We start from the raw sequence: 23,347 nt of genomic DNA, 5'->3' as shown, positions 1-23,347 counted from the left end.
TCTGCCGGGACTCAGGGTCTCCCCAGTTCTCCCGGCGGCCGGACCCTGCCAGCCTCCGCCGCTCTCCGCGTCCCGAGCCCGGCCCCCGCGCCTCCCCCGGGGCACACCGGCAGCGGGGAGCGCCGCGGCGGGGGCGCTCGGCGGCGGCGGCCCAGGCCCAGGCCTCGGGGCTGGAGCCGAGGGGGTGAAAGCAGGCGCGGCTGGCGAGCGAGGGGAAGCGGGCGATGGCAGCGGCGGGCGGCGGAGGCGGCGGCGGGCGGCGCGAGGAGCCCCTGTGATTGGCACAGCCCGAGCCGGAGGAGGAGGCGCGGGGAGGGCGGAGGCGGGGGAGGAGGAGGAGGAGGAAGGGGCGAGCGCGGCGGCTGCGAGGAGCTGTGCCTTCCACCTCTCCAGCCCGGGCAGGCAGGACGGGGGCGGCCGCCGCGGGCCCGGGGCGGGGACAGCACGCAGCCTCGCGACGCGCACCCCCGCCCGGCAGCGGCCCCGGCACCCGGGGCGAGCGGGAAAGCGGCGGCGGCGGCGGGGGAAGGATGCAGGGGAAGAAGCCGGGCGGCTCGTCGGGCGGCGGCCGGAGCGGCGAGCTGCAGGGGGACGAGGCGCAGAGGAACAAGAAGAAGAAAAAGAAGGTGTCCTGCTTTTCCAACATCAAGATCTTCCTGGTGTCCGAGTGCGCCCTGATGCTGGCGCAGGGCACGGTGGGCGCCTACCTGGTGAGTCCCCGAGCCAACTCCGCCGCGGGCCCCTTCCCCAGCGCCGCTCGGGCACGAGGAGGGGGCCGCCGGGCGCTGGGGCAGGCGGGCATGACCTCGGTCCGGCGTGGAGGTTGGCGAGTGGTGCAGAGGCGGCCGCCGGGGGAGCTGCCGGCTGGGGCTGCCAGGGAGCGGGGAGCGGGCGGGACCGTGGATGCCGGCAGCAGCTCGCGCGCGCCCGGCTGGGGTTGGGGGTGCCGGGGGAGAGAGGCGGCCGGCAGGTGGGCGTGAAACTATTCCTCTCCCCGAGCAAGAGCGGAGCCAGACTGTGAGTTCAGGGGTCTCCTTGGAGAGGAGAGCCTCGGGGTTTTCAGGTGACCTGCACATGGGAAGAAAAGCCAGTTAGCATCCTGCGTCCTCTACTCTCCACTGTATCCTCCTGTGAACAAATCTATTCTGCATCATTTTCTCCGGGCGCTTTCCCCATCCGCCAATTACGGGGTGGGAGGGGGGATGTAACAGTTTAGAGTAAAATGCGCCCCAGTGTGGCCCTGAGCTGAGCCGGGGCTGCAGGGGGAATATTCCCACCCGGTATCCCAACAGCCATCTTTCAGCGTCTGAGATAAAGTTACGGTACCTGGAGAGCAGCTGCGAGTTTGTGTAGTTCCTGCTATCCACTCTTAGAGCTAAATTCCCCATCGTGGCCTGTCGCCCACAGAAGGTTGCACCATTTTGCACAATGAATATGTATTTTATTTGCCTCCAGAAAGGGGATGTTGATGCTGAAAGGGCCCATGGGTGCATAACATTTCAGAGGAAACAGCTTGTAATGACTCAGCACTGTCAGGTACCTACTTTGTCGCTTTCGCCTGCCCTGCTCAGGTGGTCCCCACTTGAGTTCCAGAGAGCGTGCTTCCACACCTAAGTGCCGTCCTGTCTAAACAGGAAAACGTGTTTAGCGTTTATAGTGTTCAATCATTGCTTGACTATTGACCCGCAACTGGAATCAAATGTCATAGACTTTGAGTGTTCCTGAGCGAGTTTGATGGAGAGAGAATTGGACAAGATTTTGGCCGTTGAATAACCACATCCAGAGATAGAAGCAGGTGTGTCCTGATGCTGTGATTAATCCCTGATGCCTGGCCTTGGGGTGAAATTAAGGAGGGCCCGACGCTGGGGACCCTATAGCATTCATAAACTGTCTCTCAAGGCTCCCGGCTCGCTGTGAAAGGGAAGTATAAGCATGCTTGGTCTCTGGTGTTGAGTAAGTTTGGTGGTTGAGAGAGAGGGGGGTCTTCAAACTCAGCTCTGTTCCTGGGGTGACAAAATTTACTTTTGAAAATCAAATCCATGTCTGTTGCTCCTTCTGAAAGAAAGAGCATTTACATCCCTGTCTCTGTCTTGTGTATTTGTAACTTGTAGACTGCAGGTGAACGCTGTAGCCAAAAGCATGTTTTATTTTCTGTGCTATAAAATGCACTTACTGTGTCTATAGTTATAACACACCGTTACACACCTATTGGCCCTTGGAATTTAAGGGATAGGGATAGCTGTGTTTTGGGAGTCAGTTGATCAGCACTTCCTTAGGGGAAATTTGACTGTTACAATAATTAAATAAGTACATGCATTACAGAGATGCAAATTCACATTAATAAAATATATGTGGGTCTGTACTGTGACATATGCAAAGTACATAATACCTCACTGGGTCTGTGTCTAAAAGGAGGTAATTAGTGTATCAACAGCTGTCTCCACTTTAACGGTTTGCTTGCCTCAAACCAATTTTGCTCAGTGGCATACATTATTCATGTGTGGCAAACACCAACAGAACTTTTCACCCCAGGAAGGGTAAAAGCGTGGGCTTATTATTTTTCGGTTGCAATGATCTAAGGATTTGACAAAGACATGAAGCCGGGCTGCGACTAGATGAGTGGCCTAGCTCCTTTAAAAAGTTAAGAAGCAGAGTGCTGCTGGAGGGGTGGACTTCCGGAGGCAGGGCTGGCCCCAGGAGATAGGAGTTTGACTTTCATCCCAGAACAGGCAGACGAGGAATTCAGTCCACCTGGTGGTGGCATCCTGGGACTTTTCGCCTTGGCTGATGGAAAGCCTGGTTGGGTGGGTAGGGTAACAGGAGTCAACAGGTGACTTGCACAAAGCAGATGGAGGCCCAGGAGGGGACAAACCTAGGAAATTGGATTCATTTTGGTGACTAGGAGTGAAGGCATAAAGCTCTCAGGACTCTGCTTTGCCCGGCTGCCCTCGACTTTGCCTTGCCATCCGAGCCTCATGAAAATAAATTGTTGGCTTGTGAGGGTTGACTGATTCCGCTTGCTATGGGCTTCGCTCTTCTGGGCCACTTCAGAGTTTTCTCTTCATCTGTTATTTGGGAGATGGGGGAAAATAAGTTTGCTCCTTCAGCCATGCGAGACTTCTCTGTGGATAATTGGAGAATGAAATATTGCAGGCTGTTTGCAGGAAAGGCAAATTTCTTCCTTTTAATTCATCACGGTTTTCTTAGGAAACTTGAGACCCTGTGTCTGCAGGGGATCGCAGGGCAGGGTCCACGTGCTAAGTGTGTGTTATATGTGATCCTTACACTGGCAGTGGGCCTGCCCCTCTAGTGAGGCATTTCTAGATACCTGAGGAAGGGCCTGCCTTGGGACAGGCCTGCAATACTCCCTTTCACAGAAAGGAGGGTGATTACAAATTCTGTGCCAACGACATTGTTTCCTATTAGATTCCCAGAGTACACTTTCTTATTTTATCTCTCCTGGTGCCTTAAAACTTAGCGGTTTCATTTCCTCCTTGTTTTTTCTGAAAAGACGAATTTCCCGGTGTCCTGAATGATACTAGTATAGATTTCCTGACTGCGGAACTGAAGGAGGAGGTTGCCTGTGATTTGAGAAGCAACTTTGAGAAGGAGTACTCGTGTATGTGTTTGTGTGAGAAAGTGTGTGTGGGTGTGTCTGTATGTATATATGTACGTGTTAGTTCTCCACCACGAACCTGCCCAGAGAGGAAACTCAAGGAAAAACTGTATTGTACATGAGAAAGCCATCAATTGTTAGGCTAGGCTGGAGATCTGCAACTTTTGCCTTGGTGTCAGGGAGTACAGAAAGACATTGATCCTGACAGCCAGACTCAGTGATCTAGATGCAGTAACCCAGGTGCAGCCTGGGCCAACTGTGAACTCTGAAATCTATTACAGTTGCAAATGTCTTACCTGGAAACCATGCTTCAGATAAGCCAGTAGTCACAGGGATGTTCTGTCACAGTCACCTAAACTTCCTGACTGGCTATGAAATGATCTTTGCAGCATAAGAGGAGAGGGCTGCTCAGTTTGATGGTCACTGTGTATGGAACAGAGAATGTAGTTTGATTTTCTTCTTCTTGGGTCTTTGCTTCGAGTGGCTCCAGTCCTGTTTGCAAGGATGTAACACGTGTGTAAGTCTTGGGCTGGTTGGAGAAGATGCAGGCATATGAGAACTGCATGGTGAGAAGGTCATTTTGTGTGTTTACTGGGGCTTTGCAGAGACCCACTAAAATGTTTTTTTTTTCTGTTTCTCCAAAATTTTAATTTAAATTACAGGGCCAGCCAGATATTCTGATAAGAAATTCGTTTTTCCTCAGGGGAAAGAAAATGCTTTCGTGGCATTGTTAACAAATGTTTACATCTCCACTTTTTTAAGGGTTAAAAATCACATTAAGTAACTGCCTTAGGTAAAATTAAACCTTTATAACACAAAAAGAAACCACTTTCTGTATCATAGTCTTGGTAATATGAATATGTTAAATGATCATAACTTCAAATGCAATTTTATGCTTATATGTTTTCCCATTGTTTGGTTTAAAAACAAAACCCAATAAGTCATAACTACCTTCAGATTCCAATATGAGAATAACACATGAATGTCTCTGCCACGCTGCACCCCTCACCTTACTTCTTCCACCGAGAAAGTTCCACTGAAATGTTTTAAGCCAGTCACTGAGGGTAGCCCTGCAGATAGAGGTTTCTGTGTGGTATCAAATTACCGAGGACTGGAGTAGATAAAGGTGCGAACGGGAAATTAAAACCTCTGACACCTCTAGGCGATGAGATTGAGGTGTACATACAAATGCATTCGAATTTCCTCAGGATGAAAACTGAAAAAAGGCCAGTCTAGTTTCCTGGGTGGGGCACAAAGGGAGTTCCTATGAGCAAGGGGTAGATGTTTCCCTATTTAGAATTATAGAAAAGTCAGTTTGAGGTTGTGGTGACAAAATAATGACACAGATGACTGAGTGTGGTTAATGAGGCTCTATCTCACTGCTTTGTAGTCATACTTTTTTTTTCAGCCTGAGAATAGTCAGTGGGCTTGCAATTAATGGGTGAGGCAGATTTGTTATTCCTTTTCTTTTTCTAAAGAAGCATCATTTTGAAGATGAGTTTTTGCATATTCAACCCAGAAGCAGACAGCTGAGGAAACTATCTGTTAACATTTTCAACAGAGAGAGACATTTTTAAAGTCCTTGTCAAATTAGTATGATGACTAAGGTAACCGTATTTTACTTAATCAAATTATTTTATACACCTAAGGTTACTCGAAGTGACAAATTCCTTGCCATTTCCATAATTACTATGTAGCCCCAGGTAGTAAGAAATAAAATTACTGATTTTTTTCCCTTATAGGTTGGTTTAAAATGTTAATAATAGTTATTAAGGGAAAAATGTATTTCTGAAAATTCTTTTCAGGGAGCTTTGTGTATATATCTTTGTTTCTGAGGGAGTTTTTGTTGGTGTGTTTTACAGTAGGAGAAACTGAATTAGTTGTAAAATGAGCGAGGGCCCTTTCCTGAGTGTTGTTAACTCTTCCCCTGGTTTCAGTTTTAGACACCGTGTGAAAGGGATCACCGAGAAGCTGCTCCACAGCGGCACCGCCTTGCTAGCCAATCGCCCAGCATTTGCAGCTCATCTTGCATGCTGCCGGAATCACATTCTGTATTACGCTGCATGGGCTTCCTCTTGCACGAAGTCACTGGTGAACCGCTGAGGCAGAGGCAGCTTCACCAACAGGGTCTCTGTGAATTTATTCTGCACGCCTAAAAGCAAACTTTGAGGTGCTACATTGATCAGGGACTGTATTCTCTCAGCAGATTGACCTGGATGAGTAAGTGTAGTATTGCAAAACTGAGGCTGCAACTGCGTTTCATGTAGAAATAGTGAAGAATAGAGCTCCCTGCTAGCTGTGTTTTCTGCTTTAGTTCCAACTTGCGCAGATTTCACTACATGCGTCATTTAATAAGCGTGTTTCTATAAAGTGGAGTCAAAGTACTTCTCTTTTGCATATGTCCTCTACTCTGTACGTTGCTGTATGCATTGTGTATTTATATACTTGTTCACGTACAGGTTTGCATACAATTAATATTGGATGTCATGCTTTTTGGAGACGTGAAGGGACATTTCAGTGGTAACTTTGATTGTGTGGTTGACACATGGATTTGGAACCCATTCTCCCCTGAAGAAAGCCTCTGTATTTTCTTGCCTCTCAGAAATGCCTTTGGTAATCTGTAGGCCAGAAAGATAGCATCCTTGCTCTTTTAATTTATTTTTATTTTCTGTTTCTATGTCTGTATCTGCAAGATACATATAAACAGAAACAACCGTGAAATCATGGAGCTTGGTTCATAGGATAAATGAATTGATGTGATTCAAAGACACCTGTGTTTTATGTAGCCCAGGTATTTACATGTTAGCATGAGATAGATTATTGCTTAATGGTTAAAACTCCAAGTTGATTAAAATCCCAAGTTGGAGAATGGCAAGTGTCTGTGGCTTATTTGATGAGTGCCGGAAGCCTGAGATCCGTGCCTGCGTCCTCCCCTTGCTACTCTGTGACCTTGAGTTGTTTACTTAACCTCTCTGTACCTCACTTTTTCACTTTATAATTGGGCTTATAATAGTACCCACCCTCAGTTTTGCCGTGAGGATTAACTGAGTCAGTACATGTAAAGTCCCTTGAAAAATACCTGGCACATAGAGAGTGCCCAGGAAATATTAGCTATTATTATTAATAATATGGTTATGCATATTTACCACAAACAAAGTAACTATGTGACCCCAACCAATGAAAAATAAGATTATTTCAATCAAATTTTGGTTTTGGTTTAGTGAATTGCATAGTCAAGTAGTTTCCTGTTCTGCATAAACATTTTTGTCCGGGAGGCAAAAAGTTTCTAAGGGCAAGAAATAAACTAAGTATTGGTTGCTAATTCCGTCTTTTCCCTTGTAAATATAGCAGTCCATTTCATCTTAAAGATGCCGTAAAAATTGGTCACATGGGAGAAGAGCGCACTTTGGAATGGCGATTCATGTTGATCATTTACAGTCCATGGGTACTTCAAGGTGGTTAAAGCAGGGCAGGCAGGACTGGCTAGGAGGGGCAGGTGCCCTGATACTTCACTTTGGGAGGTCCTCCATATCCCTTGCTGTGGTCTGTGGCCACAGGGTGCTGAAGGCTGAGGGTGGATGGAAAGAGTGTTGGACTTGGAGCTGGAAGACCTGGATTTGAACTTAGACTTGCTACTTCCCAGCTCCTGGCAACTTGACTTACTGGAGCCTCAATATCCTCATCTGAAAAATGGAGATAATGATAGAGCTTATCTTACAGATGGTTGTGAGGTTTAAACAGATGGTCACGTGATAGAGTACTTCTCATAGGGTGCCGTATTCCACGGTTGCTTTAACAGTAATGGTATAACCCTGCTTGTTGATATTAGCATGGACAAAAGCCCCTCCCAGGGACCTGAGGGTTTGCAGTATCGTGTGAGGCCAAAGCTTCTGTTTCATTAACTGGTGATCTGGGCTCCTGAAGCTTGCTCTGCTTCACTGGCTGAAAGGCTGAGTGACCACTTTGAGGGAGCCTGAGGTGTCAGGAGGGGGAGGATGAAGGGACATATGTTGTGGACATATGCCGCCCTCCAGGCAGCCTCGTATAAAACGTGCCTCTGCAGAGCTCAGCCTCGGTTGCCCAGAAAGGCTCAGGTCTCACGCCTCGTCGGCTGCCTTCACCTCGTGTTCTCTTGCTATATTAAGTGGACTCTGGCAAGTGGGGCTGTGGGTATTTCCCCAGTCTTGGTCTTTTTTTTGGTTTCTCATAAGCAGAACAAGGGAACTGTTCCTGCAGTCTGGTTTCCCGTCCCGTGGATTTGGCCATCTCAGCTGATGGATATACCTTCTGCATAACACCACTCCTGTTCCATCTGTGGTCTTAGAAGCAGGCTTCTTGCCCCCAGTCTGGTCACACCTGTCCTTAGGAAGGATAGAGGATGAACTGGATCTTTCTTAGTGAATCAGGTGGCAGTGTATGTTTTAGGTGAATTTTTAGATTCATCTTCCAATGCCACAGGCATCAAGAGAGAATCTGTACTCAGAAGACCACGGAGCCCCAAAGCCAGGTTATGCTGATGCCTTTGCTGAGAAAGGAATTGTGTCCAAAGCACTGAATCTTGTGCAGCCACAGCTGTGGAGTGAGGAAGCCTGGGGAGCCTTCATCGGTGCATTCCCGGGACAACACGGAGACTGGAAACATCCCCTTGGATGTGCACAGAATCTCAGCAGTTGGTGACTCCCAATTTCTTTATTTCGGTTCTTCTTTGTGGCTTTGAGTTGAGTGCCTCTGAAAAGGGAAGCCCTTCCTAACTGAGGACTTAGCAGCTTGATTCTTTAGTAGAAACGGTGTTACTAGCCTAGCTATTTCCCATAGGACCGGGTATTCCTTTTCAAACATGGAATAGTTGGTCATTAGTAGTTTCCTGGACTTAGACAGAAGTTCCGCTTATCCCTCCCAGTCAGGACACATTGAAAATATTTAGAAGCAAAAGGTAACAGGCTGCCATAAGCCCTGCTTTTGTTGTGTTTGTTTCAGGACAGGGTCTTGCTCTGTTGTCCAGGCTGGAGTGCAGTGGCAGGATCACAGCTCGACCTCCTAGGGTGAAACGATCCTCCCACCTCAACCTCCCAAGTAGCTGGGACTACAGGCATATACCACCAAGCCTGGCTAATTTCTCTGTTTTTTTGTAGAGACGGCGGGTTTGGGTTGGGAGGGTGTTCATCATGTTGCCCAGGCTGGTCTTGAACTTCTGGATTCAAGTGATTCACCTGCCGTGGCTTCCCAAAGTGCTGGGATTACTGGTATGCGCCAAGGTGCCTTGCCAGCCTTACTTTTTTAATGAGGGGCAAAGAAGTGTGAGCTCACATTCCCCTTTGCCCTCATGATTTCCTTTATAAATACCCCTGCCATGTCTCGTGAGTCCTCTCCTATCCAGGGATGTAATAGGTCAAGTACCATTTTAAGTTATCTGGTAATGGACTCAGCATACTAACTGTAATGATGAAGTCTTACTTTCTTAACATTAAAAAAAATTGTTTTGTTGTTGTTGAGACAGAGTCTTGCACTGTGGCCTGGGCTGGAGTGCAGCGGCATGATCTCGGCTCATTGCAACCTCCGCCTTCCAGTTTCAAGCGATTCTCCTGCCTCAGCCCTCCGAGTAGTTGGAACTACAGGTGTGTGCCACCACTTGGCTCACTTTTTGTATTTTTAAGTGGAGATGGGGTTTCACCATGTTGGCCAGGGTGGTCTTGAACTCCTGACCTCAAGTGATTGACTCACCTCAGCCTTGGCATTGGTTTTTGTTAAAATCTTTGCCCTCTGAAAATCCTGGAAACAGGCATCCCAATAGGCAGTGATGTGACTACATTTGTTCTGGCAGGTGGTCCTTTGGGACTTTTGGGTCTCTGGATAGTGAACCTGTCCAGATAGCCCTTGAGACTTTCTTGGTAGCTCTAAAGCCTGTTATGGGTCTCCCTCCATCCTTATATCCAAGTTTCTAGTTGTGCAGAGTGTGAAGAAATGAGCAGGGGCTGATCAGGCTGTCAACAGATAGTTCTGGAGAAAATAATAGAAGGCAAACGAAATCACTGCCCTCATAACTACGGGAACTTGAGGAAGTTACAAGTGATGATTTTTACCTCCATTTCTGCACTTGCACGGTTGATTGTAGGGAGAAGTGTCACAATGGTGGTTCTCAGTTAAAGACTACTGTGAAATACTCATGGGAATGGCTATTGTCTTTCACCCTCCTTGCAAGAGGCTTATGTAAAATAGGTGGGCTGTTTCTAATTGTTGAATTTCTCTCCCAACTTCAGCTGATTAGAAGGAGAAATTACCACCTTGAATATAAGCAAGTTGAAATTGGGAGAGCTGCCCTCTACTGATTATATAAGCTGTAAAATACAGCACCTGAAGTCCTGTGTTTACTCTGCTAAGAATTCCCTTAATGAAGAGGAAAATTTCTAAGCAGCGTGGACCCATACGTGTTTATTATGTAAGATTCAATTATGGTGATCCAACCTGTAAAATAAACAATGAGGTTGATTAATCTCTCTGTTGGCTTTCGGTCCGAGAATTGTTTAAAGTAGATCCGCAGAGCCACCTAGAGCTGTCCCCCTGGAACGCAGCTGGCTGTGGTGTCCTGGGTCTGTGGTCACTGCAGCTTTCAAGGTTGTGGAGGGCAGGCCTTCCTTGAGGTTGGCTTTTGAGGTTGTGTGTGCAGTGTAGTGGGATGGCCATCAGTACAACCCCTTCCGGTTGTGACAGACACCATCCTTTGGCCGTTTCATTTCCCGAAGTGGTGCTGACATAGCACTGGGAATTTGCTGTGTCTTGTGGGGTGATTTGCATAACCAGCATGTATTCCAGTGTGGCACATCACACCATCCTCTGCTACACATGCGTGGGGTGCACAACACACCACTCGGTCAAATGCAGATTTCCAGCCTCCTCCTGAAATGTAGGAAAGGAACACATTTTTTTGTTTTGTTTTTTGGCCAGAGTGATGATCGAGGAGAAGAAACTTAAAGGGAGCCAGACCCATGAAATAGATGTAGAAGAGCTTCAGACAAGCCTCTCCTGTCCTTATGCAGAAAATTGAGGGCAAGACTCCTGACTTATTGTGTGGTATGTGTGTCACCTCCCCAGTGCTGGTAAACACTCACGTAGGTTGGGAGGCTTAACATGCCAATGACAGTTTCTCAGCCAGCCAAAGGGAGGATGTCTTTTGGAAACAAATACCATACATTAGCACCATTCCTTTACCTTTGGCAAGCTGTGTATCTGCATCAAGGAGATGCATATAAATAGATCAAAAAGCCAGTAAGCATTCCTGCAGCTTTGCAGCATGCACTTGCTGGAAGCAGATGGGGAGGATCTCCTTGCTGCACTGGGCTCACAGTGGCACGTGGAGCCGGCTGTGCTTGGGCTAAATCCAGATACAACGTTGTTCAGTTTCTAGAGATGGGCATGTGGAATTGACTGTCCGGCAGGCACATGGTGTCTGTGTCCCAAGATTGGCCTGTTCTTAGCTCTTCTTAAGGATATCATTGTAGAATCTCTGCATTTGTTACTTTCATGAGAGGCAAAATCAGGGCACAGAATTGAGTCACTTACCCAAATGCACAGCCCCGCCCTCTGGAGCCGCCCATATTTGCTGGCAGGTATAAGCAGGTGAGCAGCCAGGAAGCAAAGACAACTGATCATTTTAATTTTGGAAATAATGATTATAAACAAGTATAAATAAAAATATTGTTTTGGTGAATACTGGGGAAAAATGACTTCTCTCATTCTCTTTGAAAATGTTCCTCTTTTTTTTTTTTTGGTCTAAATAGGCTTAATGTTTTCTAGGAGGCACCCTAGCTATCCTTAATGTAGTGAACAGATAATATATATACATTTATATTTATGATGCTTAAGATTTCATCGGGGAACACTTTTGCATTTAAAAATAACAGTAACAGGGAGGTGATTAAAAATAGCTCAGAGCTGTGGCACCTAGGCTATCAGGGAAACTATTTTGTGTGACAAGTGAAACGTTGTAGATCCCCTAGAAGGAAGCTGAGTGTTCTCCTGTTGTGATCTGTCACCTTGGTGGCCACGTTTTGCACCCAGTGAGCCAAACTGGGATGGTCACAGGTGTTCATTTCCACTCTGTCGCCTGCTGGTTGTTTGTTTTCTTCCTGCCTCCCTCCACTGGCCCCTGACCCCATCAGTGTCACGCCTCACCAACCCTGACGGGATGTCACCGTCACATGGGTGGGGCCTCTGGGAGTCACGGCCCAGGCCACTCCTGAGTGGGACCGTCATGCCAGGCATTTGTCATGGGCAGTGTCCTTTCTGTTCCTTCCATGGTTAGCCATCCGCTGTCCCCATCCAGCGAATAATGAGGCTTGGTGGCCTCTTACAAGCCTTTCAGATCCAATTCCACCTGTCATCACAGACTGCATGTGATTCCTACCTTCCTGGACGAATTCTGAGCTCTATGGTACTTTATTTGGGAGCAGGAGCAAATGAGGCCTTCATATTTTATTTAAACTTTTCCTTTTGTAGAGTTCATAGGACAGTAGGGTTATTCTGTAACATTTTCAGTATCTCAGATGTTAGACTAAAATTGGGTCATATTATAAGTGAGAAAGTCACTTGGTCAGTTTATCTGTTGGTGAGATGGACATGGATCTGGAGGGGGAGGGTGGATGAGATGAATGGGTATTTCAGAAGGAAAAAATACAGGTATATTCATTAATTCTGGCTGCCATAACAAATTACCACAAACTGGGTGGCTTGAAGCAACAGATGTATTGTCTCAGAGTCCTGCAGGCCGGATGTCTGAGGTCAGGGCGTCAGCAGGGCCATGCTCCTTCTGAGACCCTGCGTAGAACCCTTCCTTGCCTCTTTCTGGCATCTGGAGGTGGCTGGGGGTCCTTGGATTCCTTGGCTCACGACAGCATCACTCCCATCTCTGCCTTTGCTTTCACATGGCATTTCCCCCTAGATTCTCTGTCTCCCCTTCTTACAAGGACACCAGTCATATTGGATTAGGGCTCACCCCAATGACCTCCTGTGACTTGCTTACATCTGCTAAGTTTTTCTTTCCAAATTAGGTCACATTCACAAACACTAAGAGTTATGACTTGGGTATATCTTTTTGGGGGGACACAATTCAATTTGTAGCACCAGAGAAGAAGAAGAGCAAAGGACCCTAAAACAGTCTGTATGTTCAAAGAAAACAAAGGCAAACTCTGTCTTCTTAAGTGTTTGGGTGAGGTAGGAGGATGGTCGGCTTTTCACATCCAAAGATACCATTTCAGTCTCTGCAGAAATGCTGACAGTCCCTGTTTACTTTCTGTGAGAAGGTAACCGTGTTTCTAGTTGGATGATTGGGTAGCTTTGAACACGTCATTTTCTCTTTTTGGGCCTAGCCGAATGCTGGGATTGAACTGATAATCACGTCATCTGATTAAGGAGAATGCATGTAAAAGGAAATCCTGGACAGATATGTGGGTGAGCATTGTGCGTGCGTGGATTTACTGAGTGTACGTACATAGGTGCTCATCCGTGTTTCCATCCCTCACGCCAGGGATTCCTTAGCAGGAGTCAGGGCTGCTAAAATCTCCAGCTGGCTCTGTCTCCTTCCTGAAGCCCTATCCGATTCAGTGAGGCCAAAAGAGACTTTATCACTGTGTGCCGTGCCAGCCAGCCTCCGTTTAGGCCAGGTGTGTATTAAGTTAGGACCAGACATCTGCATCCTCGTCTCATCCCTCTCCTTGGTTTTTTTGGTGGGAGTGGGAGTGGTATGTTCTCAGAATTTCTCGGCACAGGCTCCTTTTTTTGAAAAAAATGTCAGCTTGATCTCTGCCAAACTAATTAACTTTGACAACTTCCTTAAGTGCTGCAAGCAATGTAGAGTTGAATAAGGCGTGTTCTTGGCCCTCACGGAGTTGATATATCCTAGCCAGGGAGATGGCATATTTATAATTTTTCATTAATGACTCATTCATTAGGACGTTTCAGGTCCTGGGCCAGGTGGCAGCCAAGCCCTCTCGGATCCTCACATCTGGTCTAGTCGTATTACAACAGACCAGACTAAAAACAGAAGCAAAGTATTGGGCTAAGGTGGGCGGTGGGCCTGGGTAGACTGGTTGGAGATATAAAATAATTTTCTCAGCCTTGGTTGGGGATAGAGCCAAGGGTAGCAAGATGTCACGTGGAACTGTGGCTGTGGAGTGTCATAGGAGGCAGGCAGGATGGGATGGAGAACCTGGGATGGAGAAGGGGAGGGCAGGAAACCCTGTCATGAATTCGAGACCAGCCTGGCCAATATGGTGAAACCCTATCTCTACTAAAAATACAAAAATTAGCCGGCCGTGGTAATGCACACCTGTAATCCCGGGTGCTCGGGAAGCTGAGGTGGGAGAAATTGCTTGAACCCAGGAGGCGGAGGTTGCAGTGAGTTGAGATGGCACCACTGCTCCCAGCCTGGGCAACAGAGCTAGACTCCATTCTCTCAAAAAAAAAAGAAAAAGAAAAAAAGCCACTAGCATGAACTTGAAGTTCATGTTAGCAGGAGAGCCAGGTGATGAACATATAAAGATACAGACACGGGATGCTCACAGGGCTTTCCAGCTGGTTCAGGCAGTGCCGGGATCGGCCGGCCACAGGCTTAGAGCAGGGGCATGTCAGGGCTGGCACTGCGGAACGCCACTCCAGTTAGCAGCACGGAGGCTGTCGGCATCTCTCTTGGCCAAGCTTGGATCCCTCTGCCCCTCCTCCCCCGCTTTGAAGTGGTGTGGTGAAATGTGGCTGGAAGTCAGTCTGCCAGTCTGTGGAGGGAATTCCACCCAGGGCATGCTCAGACTTGGCTAGCAGCAAGCATGGCTTCATTGCATGCTGAGGCCAAGGGGCTGAAGGGTGCAGAACGCTTCTTGTACTGGGATATGGTGCTCACCAGGATGGGTGTCAGATGGGAGGAGGGGAACAATAGGGTCCCAGCCCTGAAGATACAGTGACACCTCTGTATTGAACCTCTCTTTTGCATATATACAAATCAGATTTCTGCAATTAAGCTAACATTAGGAAAGTTCCTATTATATTTGACTTTTTTTTTTTTAAACACTTTTGCTCGGCCTCAAATGTATCAGTTCTGCATAACTTTAAAGCTGGTAACAGAACAAACTGTGTTCACACACAGGAAATGTCTCCAAACAGAAAGTGGGTGTGCAGTTTACAGTTTGAAAATTGGATGGAGGCCCTTCAAACTTCCCCTCCTGTTCTCCTTGGGAAGAGCTTGACAGGCTGCTGAGAGGGACCACTCCTCCCTGGAATAGGTAGTCACGGGGGCCTGGGAAGGAAGGTCGCCTGCGAGTGGAGCTGCGTGGCGACTGGGATGAGACCCCAGGTGATCCGGGGGCTGGGAGGCCGCTGGAGGATTTAATCAGGTGGTTTCCTTTCAGCTTCAAGGCCTGCGTCGAAGGTTGTGTGAGTCAGATCAGGAAGCATTTCTGCACTGTTGCTCCAAGCTTGTGGCCGGCCGATCCTAGCACTGTCTGAGCCGGCTGGAAGGCCCTGTGAGCAGCCTGTGTCTGTATGTTTATATATTCATCACCTAGATTTAGTGCTAAATTGAACTTCAAGTTCATACTTGTGACCTGTTTTTTTTTTTTTTTTTGAGGGGACAGAGTCTTACTTTGTCACCCAGACTGGAGTGCAGTGGTGCGAACTTGGCTCACTGCAACCTCTGCCTCCTGGGTTTGAGCAGTTCTCCCATCTCAGCTTCCTGTACCCGGGATTACAGGCATGCACTACCATGGCTGGCTAATTTTTGTATTTTTAGTAGAGACAGGGTTTCGCCATGTTGGCCAGGCTGGTCTCGAACTCATGGCCTGAGGTGATCCACCTGCCTTGGCCTCCCAAAGTGTTGGGATTACTGGCGTGAGCCACCACTCCTGGTCAGCTTTTATGTATATATGTAGAAAGAGAGAGACATTACTGTTTTCCTTATTATACAAGGAATATATGTAGTGCTGACTCTGGAAAATACCGATAAACATAGGTAACATTAAAAAAATCATCCATAATTCAGAGGACCTGGAGATAAACTGTGAGCATTGTGGTGTGGGTCCTTTAAGTCTCTCTATCTACCCCCATGGACACATGACCTCCAGGCCCGCACAGTGGTAAAGGACGTGGGCTCTGGGGTCTTTGAAGTCCCTGTCTGTGGCTGATTAGGCTTGTGTGGCTTTGGGCATTTTGCTTTCCCACTCTAATTCTCAATTTCCTCATGTCTAAGATTGGGATGATATTTATACTTTCGACGATCTTGTGAATACCAAATGAGAGAATCCATCCAAAGTACTTAGCCTGTGCCTCTCTGCAGTATGTGCTACTGTCGTGATTTTTAAAAAGTAATAAAATTGGATCTCACTACGTACTCTGTTTAGGAACCCACTCGTTCCTCTAAATCATTCTGATGGCTTTTCTGCAACATCAGATGTTCTTCTCTGGTGTCATGGTTTCGAAGGAAAAATGACCTTATTGTTTTTATAAACAATACATATTCAGCGTGAAGAAAAATATACATAAAAATGTTTTTAAAAATTCAAAATCCCCCATTCAGAAATAATCATGACTGGTGATGGGGTTTGAGAAGTGACTGTTAATCATACCTAACTCTCTGCCCTTACTCTAGCCCCTCCTAATTAAGAATCAATTGGGAACCAGGCATGGTGGCTCATGCCGATAATCCCAGTACTTTGGAAGGCTGAAGTGGGAGGATGATTTGAGCTCAGGAGTTTGAGACCAACCTGGGCAACACAGGGAGACCCGTCTCTACAAAAAATTTAAAAATTGGCGCGATGGCTCACACCTGTAATCCCAGCACTTAGAGAGTTGGCGATGGATCACTTGAGGTCAGGAGCTTGAGACCAGCCTGACCAACATGGTGAAACCCTGTCTGTACTAAACATACAACATCTAGCCAGGCATGGTGGCACATGCTTGTAATCCCAGCTACTTACGAGGCTGAGGCAGGAGAATTGCTTGAACCCAGGAGGTGGAGGTTGCAGTGAGCTGAGATGCTGCCACTGCACTCCAACCTGCCCTCTAGTCTCTGTCTCAAAAAAAAAGGAAAAAATTAGCTGGGTGTGGTGGTGCATGCCTGTAGTCCCAGCTACTTGGGAGACTGAGGTGGGAGGATCACTTGAGACCAGGGGATCAGTTGAGGCTGCAGTGACCCTTAACAGCAGCACTGCACTCCAGCCTGGGTGACAGAGTAAGACACTATTTCAACAACAAGAGAAAGATCATTTGGGAAGTAGACACCCTAGACAGCCACAGGGGTTTCAAACACCATCTTGGGGGTTGTGTAGCAAAAACTGGAGTTTGGATTGGAAAACTCTGTTCGTGTGCAGATTCAGGCTTCTTTTCACAACTTCGTCCTCAGAATAAAACTCACCCAAGTCAGAACTGCAGGCTTTGTCCCTGCAGGTGCACACCTGCTCAGGTAAGCTTACCTCCTGGAGGAGCAGAGAATGTGTGCATCCCGAGGGCTGTTCACAGAATGGGGGGAGAGGGGATCAGGGCAAGCTTGGCAGCTTCCTGCTTGTAATTCTGCGAATCAGATAAGTTGCTGATCCTTTCCTTTGGGGAGGATTGAGTGAGGAAGTCAGAAGAGCAGGTGCTTTTTCTCTGTTAACTTCCAGAAGATGGACATTCCTCTAGTTTGTATCAAGGTCTGAATTCTGGGGAAAGAGAAGAAGAATTTCTCCTTATTATTAGAAATACATCATTTTAGAGTTCTTTCTATTCTTATTCATGGAAAAATGACTGGCTGACTAGATATACTTATAAAATGTATGTTCTAAAATTAGTAGTAAATTTAATTTCGCTGAAATTTAACAGAAGACTTCAGTAAAATTGGAAAGAAGTAACTTTCTCCTGCTATTAAATGTTGCTGTGGAAGTGTCCAAGGCCAGCCTTATTTTTCCTCCCTTAGAGATAATTTTTTATTGCCTATAGGTTAGATGTATGAGGAATCTTTTCTTAATATTTGACATATAATTTAATTCTGATGTATATTACTGCTGTGTGATGTGTATCATAGTTTTTAGAACTGGATGTGTTTTTTCAGTCAACAGATGCAATTCTTTATTAGTTGCAGGAGAATTTCCTGATGTCTTCAAACACTGGGTTCTATGCAGTGAATTCTGTGCTGTAAGGCACCAATTGTCTGTATGTTACGTTGTCTTTGAACACCATAGCTGTCCGTTTCGCTTTGACTATTTGAATCCCTTGTTTTTATCTATATTCACTGTGTTTATTTTTAGCTTTCCTCTGGTCACAAAATTGATTTTAAACCGTCTTTATTTAGTTCTCGGTAGATTCCATTTCACATATGTATTTTCTAGTGTTGGCTTTAATTTCAATTTATTTCTTTAGATTTACAATCTTCTTTTTTCCCCCTTTTTTAGATGTTGTCTTTGCGTTCTTGATGTATTGAACTCATATTCTTATTAAGTTCTATGGCTCAAAGATCTTTTGTGGGGAATCTTTCTCTGGTTTCTGGTTGAGTTTTCTTTTCTTTTGTTTTTTTAAGACGGAGTCTCACTCTGTCGCCAGGCTGGAGTGCAGTGACGTGATCTCAGCTCACTGCAACCTCTGCCTCCCGGGTTCAAGCGATTCTTCTGCCTCAGCCTCCTGAGTAGCTGGGACTACAGGTGAGTGCCACCATGCCCAGCTGATTTGTTTTTTTTTTTTTTGTATTTTTAGTACAGATGGGGTTTCACCATGTTGGTCAATCTCTTGACCTCGTGATCTGCCCGCCTCCATTTCCCAAAGTACTAGGATTACAGGCATGAATGTTTTATTTTGAGTTCTTCGTCTTTGAATACACTGTTGCTTTCTAACCTTTCCAGGAGTCTGTGTTTAGAGATACCATGCCATATGGTTTTTCATTTTATTCTTGCCGGCGTAAATCAGCCTATATCTCTTTTTGATTTCTTTGTTTGAAGGCTGTCTTTTTTCTCCTTGCCATCAAGCAGAAGTTTGAAGGCTAGTTTTCTGTTTCTGTTCATGCTTTCTGTAGCCTGAAGACCTATGAAGTGGCTTGGGCCAGTTAAGCTGTAGCAGGTGGTGTGCTGGGTGCTGAGTGGGCTTGGCAGCTTTCACTTCTGGGATCTTTTGAAGGCCTTTTTAAGTGGGTTCAGTCTTCCTGTGTGGGGCACACACTGCACACCCTCCAGTTGTATTCTGTGGCCTCGGGTCAGCCTTGGATTTCACTTTGGACGTGCGGAATCTTCATTGCTTGCAGCAGAGATGATCAACACCAAGGTTTATGCATCATCTCATCCTTTTCTCCCCAGCGGATATTTTCTCTCTTCCCTAGTCAGAGGAGAAGAATATATGGATAACTACTCACGTTGTTTTTTTTTCAGATATGGCGATATTGATGACAACTCTCAGAATTTTTGTTTATTCACCGCTTTGTGTTCCTGCGGGTGTTAGATGCAGGGCTCTGAGCCTTGTCACACTGTATCCTTCTTCCTTCGCTTTCCTTCCTAGGGACCTTTTGAGTTTGTGACACTGGGGTATGCTCATTCGTTTTTGCTTTTTGGCTGATAAATATATTATTTCAGGGTTAATTTCTTTTTTATTCAGATTTAGGAAGAGTGACATTTTATACAGAAGTTTACCTGGACCATTTCAACTGGGAAATGTCTACAACATTTGAAAAGACCGTAATATTCCATTATATTCCATCTTCCTATTTCTGTATGGTAGATTGCTTACGGTGTTGTTTTGCTGATATAAATTCAGGTTGTTCATTGCTTTTCATTGCTTTGCTTTTCAGAATCACGAAATGGGATGATGAGTTCAAGGGGTTGGTCACAAAAGATGTAGGGAGTCAAATCGTCTGTGCAAAGGGGAGTTGGCTTTGTCGAGGACGTGGTGTGTGCCCGCGAGCGCCCAGGCAGTCTGATTGAACTCACACACAAATCCCATGAGGTAGGCGTCATTAGTTCTCTTTTCCAGACAAGGAAGCAGGGCTCAGTTCTAGAAGTTAAAGAGCGTGCCCAAGTTGGCGCAGCTAGTGTTTGATCTTGGGTCTTTTGGTCCCGGCTTTCTCTACCCTCCCTTCTCTTTCCTCACACCAAGCCTCGGAACACATCGCAGCTGCAGTGAACGCTTTAGTGTCTTGAGTGTGTTGATGTTGTTTTAACGTGTTTCCACTTGTGAGAAAACACTGTTCTCTCTCTCTCTCTTTTAAACTGAAGTAAAAGGTAATGAACATTGAACATGACATTACTGGGGCCAGAGAATGACTCCACCAGGGCCAGAGAATCTGTTCTCTGTTCCCTTCCTCCCCTTTAGGACATGGTGGCATCTGCAGGTGATGGCAGTGCTCTGTTTTGAAAGACTCTATTATACATTCCAGGATGGTCACAGGGCCCCTGCTCCTGGGGTGAACCTGCCTGCATGCTCAGCCCTCACCTGCGTTCTTGATTTGAACAGCCAGCTATTTAAACACATGGGCCATTATGTAATATTTCTGCCATAACCATTCCCACAAAATTACAGACTGTCCCATGTCAGTGTGAACAGACAGTTTAATTTGTGTTTACTTGTTCAATATGTGGTCATTTTTCAAAATTTTAGTGCAAAATTACATTTACCTTATTCAAAAAGTATTCCACAGGGCTGACTAACATGTTGATGTTTGTGAAAAGACTGCTGATGGGAGAGTCATCTATTTCCTGTGGGTTTCAGTTTTCTTCTCAAAAACAGAAGTGGGTACTGTGCCATCTTACCTGGCGGAATGTTCAGCCAGTTTCAGTTTTGTGGGATTATGTCATTTCAGACTGACAGCAACCCTTGGACATCTGTGGGGCAGTTTTGCCTCATTTTTGTTTTTAATTCTCCTGTGACAAAACAATAACTAAAAATTATAATAGTACAGTGGTCATCCATGTACTCACCACCTACGACTGAGTAGTTGTTAAGATGTGACACATTTGCTTCATATGTACAGCTGCATTCATACACACATACATACTTTACTTCAGAACCTTTTTTTTTGAGACGGAGTTTCGCTGTTGTTACCCAGACCGGAGTGCAATGGCACGATCTCGGCTCACCGCAACCTCCGCCTCCTGGGTTCAAGCAATTCTCCTGCCTCAGCCTCCTGAGTAGCTGGGACTACAGGCACGCGCCACCATGCCCAGCTAATTTTTGTATTTTTAGTAGAGATAGGGTTTTACCTTGTTGACCAGGATGGTCTCAATCTCTTGACCTCGTGATCCACCCGCCTTGGCCTCCCAAAGTGCTGGGATTATAGGCGTGAGCCACCACGCCTGGCCACATCAGAACCATTTTAAAGTAAATTATAGGAATGATGACACTTCACACCTAAATACTTCACTATTCCTCTTCATAAATTATGGTCATTTCCCCATAAAACCGCAACCCTACTATCACTCCTAACCAAATTAAGTAGCCCCTAATTTCAATGAATACTTCCTACATACCAGATTTCTCCAAAATGTTCCCCAAATATCTCTATAGCAGTTGCCATTTCTAGCTGTATACCTCGCTTTCTCTGGAACTATTTATGTGTTTATAAATAGCCACAGACCAATTCAAGATCACACATTTCATCCGTTATATGACTTTGTGTCTTTTCCTTTGTTTTTTTCTTTATTGTGGCAAATTACACATAAAATTTACGTCTTAATCATTTTGAAGTGTACACTGAACTCAGTGGTGTGGGAGTCCCCACCCTTGCTCTAGGGGATATATTCCAAGACCCCCGGTGTGGATGCCTGGTGTCTTGGTTAGTACTAAATGCTATATACGATAGGGTTTTTCCTATATGTATATACCTATAATAAAGTTTAATTTATAAATTAGGCAGAGTAAGATTAACAACAATAATAATAAACAATCATAACAATATACTGTCATAAAAGTTATGTGAATGTGGTCTCTCTCTCAATATATCTTATTGTTACTCACTATTTTCTGACTGTGGTTGACCTCAGGTAACTGAAAACCGTGAAAAGCGAAACTCTGGGTAAGTGGGGACCACTACATTAAATATATTCACAACATTGTGCCACTGTCACCACCCTCCATCTCTGGAGCTCTTCTTCCCGAGGGAAACTCCACACCCTTCAAATGATCACTCCCCACTCCCCTTCCGCCAGCCCTGGCCACCACTGCTCACTTCCTGTCTCTATGATTCTCACTACTCCAGGGCCCCACATACAATGTTTGTCCTTTTGTGATGGGCTTGTTTCACTCAGCATACTGGCCTCACGGGTCGTCCAAATTGGAGGCTGGGTCAGAATTTCCTTCCTTTTTAAAGCTGAATAATCTTCCATAGTGTGTATCGACCATATTTCCTTGTCCAGTAACCTGTCGACGGACCCTTCTGTTGCTTCCACATGTTAGCTACTGTGAATGATGCTGCTCTGATCATGGGTGCACAGCTTTCCTCTGGAATAATTTCCCTACTTTTCCCCCACTATGTTAACTTTTTGAAGAGGTTGGTTCAGTTGTCATTCCACAGAACATCTTATAGAATGTTCCATGCTCTCTAAGTTTATCTGACTATTTCCTTGTGGTTTCATTTAACTTGTCTCTTTCTTCTGTATTTCCTGTCCATTGCAAGTTAGCTTTTGCTTGACCAGGTTTACTTTTTGCTTGATTAGAGGAGATAACTGGTGAGGAATTCTTTCAAGTCCATTGTAGTAGAATATCTGGTTGTCCCCCGCTCTTGGCACTAAGGCTGACCACAGGCTGATATGGCTAGTTACATCCACACCATTTCACATGAAAGGGACATTTGCCACCTTGAAGTTGGCAGACAGTCTGTGTTGGTGCCCTCTTAGTAGATGAGGCAGTTGCTGAAATTCTGAGTAGGCTCTGACTTGGTTAGCAGTGATGGTAGTCTCTACTGCTTACTGAGCATCCGCTGTGTGTACCTGACACACACCACCTCATTCAGTCCTTTAGAGGAGGCAGTGTTGTCCCATGTTGTAGCTCAATGGAGGAGACCCTGGTTGCACTTCTGTTATGAAGTCACTCCTCCTGCCTCCCTTTCCTCTGACCCTCCCCTCCCACTGTGGGTCGTGGTCTTCTCCCCCAGCTTCATGGAGTGATGTTGGTACTGCCTTTCCAGTTTACTCTCTCCACGGGGTGAAAACTGGACTCTGGAGCAAGAGGCTGCCTGGATTCCAATCCCAGCTCTGCCCATCACGTGTGACATGAGGCTGGGTTGGTTTGTACCCCGTCAGTTGGAGACGGAGACTGGGTGAAAACTGGACTCTGGAGCAAGAGGCTGCCTGGATTCCAATCCCAGCTCTGCCCGTCACACGTGACATGATGCTGGGTTGGTTCCTCCCCCATCAGCTGGAGACGGGGCAGGGAGCCCCTTTGTGGGCTTCTCTGCTGTCCATCCTGGACGTGGCCTATGGAAGAAGGACTGCACTGTAAGATCACCAGCTTTTTCTCTATTCACATTGCCTGTCCACACACACTAACCATCATAGCTCATTACAGATATTTGACTTTCGCCAATGTGTTTGGGGTCCTGCTGCGTGATCCAGATGGATCTGATTCATATCCATTGAATGAGAAACCTCGTTTCTGTAAGTTTTTTCTGTAGTTGCACAGAAGCAGAACACTTTCCTAAAGTCATTCGCTGTTACGTGCAGCTTATGTGACTTGATTTATTTCCTGATCTTTAGGATAGTTTTTATTGATCCGAGGCATTAAATTTAATTCTGATGTGAA

At 46.0% G+C, this 23,347-nt stretch overlaps 1 protein-coding gene across 3 annotated transcripts in view; it reads left to right on the top strand.

The window, feature by feature from the left end:
• Positions 1–355: 355 nt before the first annotated feature.
• The window catches only part of SLCO3A1 (solute carrier organic anion transporter family member 3A1), a 333,380-nt gene continuing 310,388 nt past the window's right edge, over positions 356–23,347 (top strand). Inside the window, exon 1 of one of the 3 annotated variants that reach the window (XM_064376269.1) lies at positions 356–710. In XM_064376269.1, the coding sequence (XP_064232339.1) occupies positions 531–710 (180 nt within the window). In that variant the 5' untranslated portion in view covers positions 356–530. The remainder of the gene's footprint in view (positions 711–23,347) is intronic. The other 2 variants (XM_064376268.1, XM_064376270.1) reach the window with 2 other exon arrangements.

This window comes from Aotus nancymaae, unplaced genomic scaffold (assembly GCF_030222135.1).
Source record: "Aotus nancymaae isolate 86718 unplaced genomic scaffold, 86718_ANA_hifiasm-v0.15.2.pri h1tg000014l, whole genome shotgun sequence".
In the NCBI taxonomy this organism is placed as follows: Eukaryota; Metazoa; Chordata; class Mammalia; order Primates; family Aotidae; genus Aotus; species Aotus nancymaae.
This window is presented reverse-complemented; position numbering and strand designations above follow the sequence as displayed.